This window comes from Belonocnema kinseyi, chromosome 10, assembly GCF_010883055.1.
Source record: "Belonocnema kinseyi isolate 2016_QV_RU_SX_M_011 chromosome 10, B_treatae_v1, whole genome shotgun sequence".
In the NCBI taxonomy this organism is placed as follows: domain Eukaryota; kingdom Metazoa; phylum Arthropoda; class Insecta; order Hymenoptera; family Cynipidae; genus Belonocnema; species Belonocnema kinseyi.
In genome coordinates, this window is record NC_046666.1 from 92,983,417 (window position 1) to 92,991,332 (window position 7,916).

A 7,916-nucleotide genomic window follows, 5' to 3' on the forward strand; every position below is an offset into this window, starting at 1 on the left:
TTTTTCTGAGCTCGGATTCGGATTCAGCGCAGCAAAAACCTTCGGGTATACTAGGTCTGGTCTCTGGTTCCGGACCTTTGTCAAATTTTGTCGGCCTGTGTAGTCTATTGGTCGAAAGTCAGATGGATTTTGAGCGTCTGGTTTTTTTTGGTAACATATACGTAGTACCCTGGAGCATAAAGCTTGGCATCAGATCTGGGTGTTCAATGATCTTCTGAAAACCTCTTGCCAACGCAAGATGCACACGCGTCATATACTTGTACCAGAAGTTGTGCACCATGTCCGGACCTAGAGCTTTCCAATTATTTGCCCTTTTCAAGACCGCTGAACGGCCATTCCAAAGTAACGGATGGGACATTTTCACGCATAAAAATTTGAAAAATCCTTATTTAAAACAACTATATTTTATTGAAGCTACGCTACCTGTACAAAGATGCATGAACTTGTAATTTTCCAGATTCTAAAACTCTATTAAAGTAGATAATTTTCATGTTATGAAACGAAACAGAGGGTAACGGATGGGACTCGTACGGGACTCACTTCCAGACTCACTTTCCCTTCAATCAGAACTCTGCGAATTGAGAATAGTTATAACACCAATTTTTTTGTAATGGATTTGTCTTTTGAAGTTTTCTTTTTATATATGTCAAGTTCGAAAATATATGAATTAGAATTTTGGATAAAATTCTTCTTTTAGGTAACGGATGGGGCATAGTAAGATAACGGATGGGACATGTACGATCAGGAAGTTACTTTGGAGGCTTTACAGATAATATATCTTCAATATGAACTAAGAATTGAAAGGAGTAGTATTTAAATAAGTTATCAAAGTTTTAAATAAATGGAAAAATTAATTTTATTGCCAAAAACTCAGGGTTAAAACATTTATTCTACGTACATTCTTGTCCACATCTATATCAATAAAATTAATACTAATATCACGCTACTTTTTTATTTAATCTTCAAAATCACTTTCGGAGTACACATCGCTGTATTTTAAACGTATATGTGTTGTAAGGTGCTTAAAATATACTACGGATCCGCAAGGGAAAATTGTGAGTTCATGCAGCGTAGACTTCGAAGTTTGTCCAACAACAATACGATAGTTGTCAAATTTTTTGAAATGATGGAATGCGTTTAAGCCTAAGACAGTCTTGCATTCTTTGAGTGTCACTTGCACTTTTAAAATAGTATTCCACCTCGCATCAAGGAATTTTTGATTCTCTAAGGTATCTCCAGTCGTTACATAAAAAACGGTCGTTTTTACAACATTTTTTCGCCACAAGATAATAATCTTTGGCGGATTTGGTCATCTGCTCTTTTTTAGGAACTGATGCCATTATCTGTAAAAAAGTCCAAAAATTATATTTTAATTTCAGTGAAATAGTTTAGTCAGAAAATTATATGATAATATGTTTACATTAATGTAAATCACAGTATGATAAATGTGTTTATAACTTACCAAAATATGGGTAAAATAAGGTCAGAACAACGAACAATAATAATTTCACAACTTCACTGTGTTCAAAAAGAAACTAGAAAGTTTGTATCAGCTCACTAACAGTATTATGGCATTCATAAACTTAAGATCTTAAACATTTATAAATCACTTTAACTACAAAAGGTTTGGAGTAATTTCAAACTTCTTTCGCTTCTCTTCTGCAGAATTCACAATGCAAATTGTGAATTAAATCTCTTAAGCGCCGTCATTAGGGAAATAGTCAGACGAAAGGCTTTGAAATGCCAAATGTCCCATCACTTACCACCCTCCTATGTCCCATCCGTTACCACTTTTTTCATATTCTCCAAGTATTATAAACATTTTTAAATTAACTATGATGGGTATTATCTCAAACTAACTTTAGATCTAAAATTTTTCATCTTTTAGTACATACTAAAGAAAAGAAAAGAAACTTTTCTATTATTTTGGTAACGGATGGGACCACTCATACCGAATCTTAGAAGTTCATAAAAAAGGAATTGCAAACCAAACAATTTTTCTGTATTCTATTTGCATAAGCAGACAAATAATTGTATATTTCATTGAATATTTTACATTAATAATCCAGTACTTTTACTAGTTAAGACAAGTCCACAAAAATACCATAAAAACCATAGGCACTTTGGGTCACTTGATGCCCTGGACAAATATTGCTGAAAAATAACCTGAAGACAAATATTTTGACAAAAAAATTTCTGTTCCACAAGTAATGAAATATATATTAAATATCTGAATTGTTAAATATTGCAATTTTTAACATTTTTATTTTAACAGTTTGGGTTATCTTATTTTTTAATGGCCGTGAAACATCTAAAGCTCTGATGTTTCTCAGTTGCTTTTCAGGGCTATTGCCTGTCCTTGCTTCCTCCAGTTTGAACCACGCAGTGTTCAAATTGCATATGTTCATTTTTCCCCAAACAGCCGACCAGTAGTTACTCATATCTTCCAATTGAGAAGCTTCGATGCCTTGCTGGTTATTTGGCTTTACCCTCAGTTCACGATAGAACCTTCTTTCATCTGTCTGAAAGTTTTTATTTTGTTGCCTTCGTGCACTACTTTTCTCGTACCGACGCAGTCTGGCAGTGAGAACATCAAGTCTGTCGTTGAGAGTCTAAAATTTCATCCGATATTGCTGGTGTGAATGTCTCGATGTGCCTCGATTATTATTATTATTAGTTTATCTAACAGACTTAAGATGGTTACTGCCCAACATGTCGAAGGCATTTTTGATTAGAGGTGGATTTTTATTTTTGATTATTTAACACGGGACTGTCCCGGTATATATCATCAGTCACAATCAAGTGATCTGATGAGAGCAGTGTGCTCCGACATATTGGAAAAAGGGGGACCTACCGCTTAAGGTGGGGTCCGAACCACCAGAACCTCGGTAAAGGTACATAGAAAAATTTCCAGAGTTACCGGCTATGGGATCAAACCCCGGACCTCCGAGGTGAAGTCCGAGCGTCTAACCAACTGAGCAACCGAGGAGCCACTGAGGAAAAACGATTATTACTTTTATTATACACATTATTTACATACAATAAGGATTCGAAAGAAATTTGCTCGTCTTGCTTTAATCTGCGTAAATTCTTCTACCACACTGAAAAACTTTGTACTGGAAAAATTAATAAATTAGCTTACAATCAAGGGACAAAGGCGATAATTCGTATATTTTAATATAATAATCATAAGCTATGCTATTTTTATATGAAATTTTCCTATTGATAATACGAAGTCTTAGTATTTTTTATAGTAAAATCCTATATAGGATAAATTAGTAGAGCCGCAATTAAATTATATAAAAAGAGTAGAAGTAATAAGTACCTAAAATAATGTAAAAGACTAAATTTGTAAGAGGAATTGCTATTGTCTACAGGAATATGAATTATACTATGATCCTTTCTATTTTTTCTATTATGGAGTAAGACAAATTCGGAAGATCGCTCTCGAATATTAGTAAGTGACTTAGTAAGCGAGCCTAGCGTTGGAACGAATGCAGCCGATCGTAAACGATGTCAGCCAACCAACGCTCTACTGAAATTTCTTAAATTTATCAATCACTCTATTTGGTTTGATGCAAAGATCCTCATTAGTATTTGATTACGTTAAGATATTGTGCTTAGAATTTAAAAAATGCCATCACTGTGAACAATTAATGAATAATTTAACGGAAATCAATTTGAGTGCCAGCATTTCCTTCATAAGGGCGATAAATTTCTGGACATCATTATCTAGTTTAGCAGAATGATATATCGCCGTGCTGCCGCGTTGAAGACCCGTGTTCGATTCCCACCAGCTTTATTTTAATCACATTTTTCTGTTTCAGCTTGTAATATAATATTCCTGCATGTATATAATAATGCATAAACTAATATAATCATGTGTATTGTACAACTACAATTTAATTAAATAGATACACTGAAAATTTTTTGGGCGAGCTGCTCGCCCACGCGGTGGGGCTGGAACACTATATGCGTCGCGCGCTGCTCGCCTGCAACTTGGTACATATCCTTTGTCATATTGGGAACGCTGTGTTCCCACATTGGAACAGCTGTAGTCCCAACAGTATTGGTACAGTAACGCTCCGTTTAGGCAAAAGCACGGAATCCTCACGCCGAGTTTCGTACGGAGTTATACATATAGTTTATACTCGTGGGGCCATTTCATTCACTTTTGTGGGCTGCTGTGTTCCCAACACACGGGAAAGGATCTACTCGCACGTTTGGTACTATAGCTTACTTAAATGTGATCTGGCCACTGCACCAAGTGTCATGGTGGCACTGCGTTGGCATTAAGAAGACAGCTGCTTCCTCAAAAAATTTTCAGTGTAGAATAGTGCGAAAGAGTTTAACATCCCATAATAAATAAGTCTGCATTCGCGTCGCACAGTGGCCGATTCTGGATTTAAGTATTGATAACTTATGTGTAGTGTCAATTTTGATCCGATTTGAACCGCTCTTTTTTTTAAATACTTGTGAATACTTGTAGTTTTAAAGAACACAGCCAGAATTAGGTTTTGATTTGTCAGAACGCTGCCTAAACTGAAAAACCACGGGAAATCATCATAGCCAGTGACCTAAAAATGCCCGTACTAACTTTGTTTAAATAACGAAAAAGGTAACAGTAAAAATTCAAAGGTATTGCGTTTTCAATGCTGTTATATATTGATAAAGTTTTCGTAGACTTGTGCGGCGTGAAATCGTGGCCGGATATGATTCCTCTATTTACCCTCGTACGACGCAATTGTTTATAACGATTTTAAACTAACATAATGAGCTCAGATAAAAAAATGTCATGTACATTTTCTTCGTCATTTTTCCCGTAGAATCGATTGGTACTATTAGTTTTTTTTTAAAAAAGTTTTTTTCATTTCGCTACATGTTGTTTAAACAATTTTTTGAAATGAAGTCAAAATGGCAACAAAAAAAAATAGAGGCACTTTTTTTTTACTTTTGTTTACAATTTCATTGTCATTTTGATGCCATATATAACCGGCGCTCAGTAGGGGCATTTTTAGGTCACTGGCTATGATGATTTCCGGTGGTTTTTTAGTTTAGGCAGCGTTCTGACAAATCAAAACCTAATTCTGGCTGTGTTTTTTAAAACTATAAGTATTCACAAGTATTAAAAAAAGAGCGGTTCAAATCGGATCAAAATTGACACTACACATAAGTTATCAACACTTGAATCCAGAATCGGCCACTGTGCGCCGTATGCTCATGTAAAGCATACGTGTGTCGTAACCTTCAAGACGATGCGGCGCATGTCGGGTTTATTTTTTTTCGTCTGCTAATCTGACTGCACCTATTTGGACTAAGTCGCTTCTTTTCTTTCTTTCTACCCACTCTCCACTACGCCAGGGAGGGGGAACAAATAGCCTAGGTCCGGAGAGAATTTACTCCAAGCTAATAAAGTGTGACCTATTTGGCCATGGCTATGTAGAGTAATAGTTTTAGGACTTATAGTGTATCGTCGAGATATAATATTGTGTCGTGGTCTAACGTTTTTGTTTAGGAAAACGAATTGTATTGGAAAAAAAGAGAGGTTATCGTACGCGAGGTAGGTAGAAGCACAATGGAGATGGCGTTGTCTATCAAGATGAAAGGCGCGAATTGTGATTTAAATTTGAAAATAACAGGAATGTGAAACTGAGCGGAACGAAAAATGGCGAATAGAGCTCATGTTTGTATGATTATATAAAAAGGTTAAATAAGTAGGTTATTGTTTTTAAAGAATTGTAAGATAGGAAGAAAAGCTTTGTTTTTAGGATTGTAGAGGAAAGGTACTATACTGAACGGTGGTAAAAACCCGTTTTTATCAAAGATGACTCGAGTTGTTTTCTGGAATCTGAGTAGCCAGGGCAGGCCCATAGCACGTTGTTCTAGAGAATGCGAGGCAATGCAATAATCAATGCTGATGTACAACAAACAGTTTATTAATTCGAAAATTCATGATCAGTACAAACGATCTGTGATCCGAAGCCTTGCTTGCTCGCAACTGAACTAACTATGGCACATTTCTCGTGCGCAAATATGATACACTGACGTATCAAAAATAAAGGGGGCTTTTAAGTATCAAAATATCGAACATTCTCCCCAACTGAAAGTAGAGTATTAACTTTCTGAAACTTATTCAAATTCAATTGAAAAATAATAAATTCTAGAAGGTATATCAATATTGCATTGAAAACTAAATTGAATTAGCAAGTATCGTATAAAAAATCAAACTTGAGATTGAATCAACTTATTTTAGAATCAAACTTATCTTGCTATAAAAACTTAATACAGCTAAAGTTCTTCCAACTTTGAGTAATGATAAATGAATAGAGCCACTAGCATCTAAATGATGTTACAAGATGTAGTTTCTTCTTTTCAATAATCTATCGGTAGTGGGCATAACTTCTTTACAGCTCTTTTCAGATAGCCCGTAGTAGTTCTGACAGTAACGACACGAACTACACCGTCTTCTCCGGGATGAATCTCTGCTATCCGACCTATGTGCCATTGGAGGGGAGGAACGTTATCTTCCTTCAAAAGCACCAATGTGCCTTCTTTGATGTTTGTTTCACCAGTGACCCATTTGCCTCTAGTTTGCAATTGATGCAAGTACTCCCGACTCCATCGGTTCCAAAAATGCTGTTTGACCTTGGATAAATGCTGTCAGAGTGATAGCCGATTAGCGGGTGTATCAATCAGTGAAGTTTGAACAGGTTCTACTAGTGAGTCTCCTATGAGGAAATGGGATGGGGTTAAAGCAATAAGATCGTGAGGATCAGAAGGGTTAGGACATAAAGGTCGTGAGTTTAGAAGAGCTTCGATTTGAGTAAGCAATGTATAACATTCCTCAAAAGTTAAGGTCAAGCCCTTGGTAACTGTGTAAAAGTGTTTTTTCATCAGTTTGACTGCCGCCTCCCATAATCCACCAAAATGTGGTGCTCGTGGTGGAATGAATTTCCATTGGATCCTCTTCGCTGCCAAATTTTCATGTATTTCTTTCTCGTTAACTTTCACAAACTCGTACATCTCTCGAAGTTCTCGTGCTGCGCCCACAAAATTTGTTCCATTATCTGAATATAATTCACTGCAGATACCCCTTCTGGAAATGAAACGTGTTAAAGCTGCCAAGAAAGCCTCAGTCGTCAAGTCAGTTATTAGTTCAAGATGAATAGCTTTTACATTGAGACAGACGAAAACCGAAAGATATGCTTTCGATACGTGAACTCTGCCTCGTCGTCTACTCTCCTTGATCAGAATGGGCCCTGCATAGTCGACTCCGGTTTTTGTAAATGGTCGAAGGTTTCCCGAGAGCCTACTTTTCGGAAGATCTCCCATTAAAACGTCCAGAGTTTGAGGTTTCATTTTGAAACAATGAATACATTTCTGAGTTATTTTTCTTGCTTCTCTTCGTCCAGATAAAGGCCAGTATCTATGCCTGACAGAACTCAGAAGTTGCTCGGGTCCACAATGTAGTAACCGAATGTGTTCCCTTTGGAGAATCAAAGTTGTCGCAAAGTGCTTGAATGGAATAATAAAGGGATATTTTTGATCCATTGAAATTTCTGCTCTTCGAATTCTACGACCCACCCTTATCATTCCATTTTCGTCGAGATAAGGTGCCAACTGTATCAACTTGCTCGTCTTGTCGATATCTTTCCCCAACTTCAGCTGTTTTAATTCAGAAGGGAAGCATTCCCTTTGAATCATTCGTATAATTGAACAGTCTGCTCTTTCAAGCTCTTCTGTAGTTAGAGGTCCACTTTTGAATTTCTTGCTTATATAATTGTCTATAAACCTAATGCAATATCCAATAACACGTTGTAGTTTTCCATAGCGTTGGAAGCGTGAAAGAACAGCTGGTGCGACATATGCTACCATGGTGACTACATTCCTTTTGAATCCTGGAATCTCTTTTTCCC

General features: G+C 36.5%; 2 protein-coding genes across 2 annotated transcripts in view; both read right to left on the reverse strand.

Annotated features, from left to right (window-relative positions):
* Positions 1 to 7,916, reverse strand: part of LOC117181522 (TNF receptor-associated factor 4) — a 252,317-nt gene that overhangs the window by 119,258 nt on the left and 125,143 nt on the right. The gene's annotated exons all lie outside the window — the stretch shown is intronic.
* LOC117181261 lies at positions 6,661 to 7,875 on the reverse strand. The gene has a single exon (XM_033373825.1). The coding sequence runs from the start codon at positions 7,873 to 7,875 to the stop codon at positions 6,661 to 6,663; it is 1,215 nt and encodes a 404-aa protein (XP_033229716.1).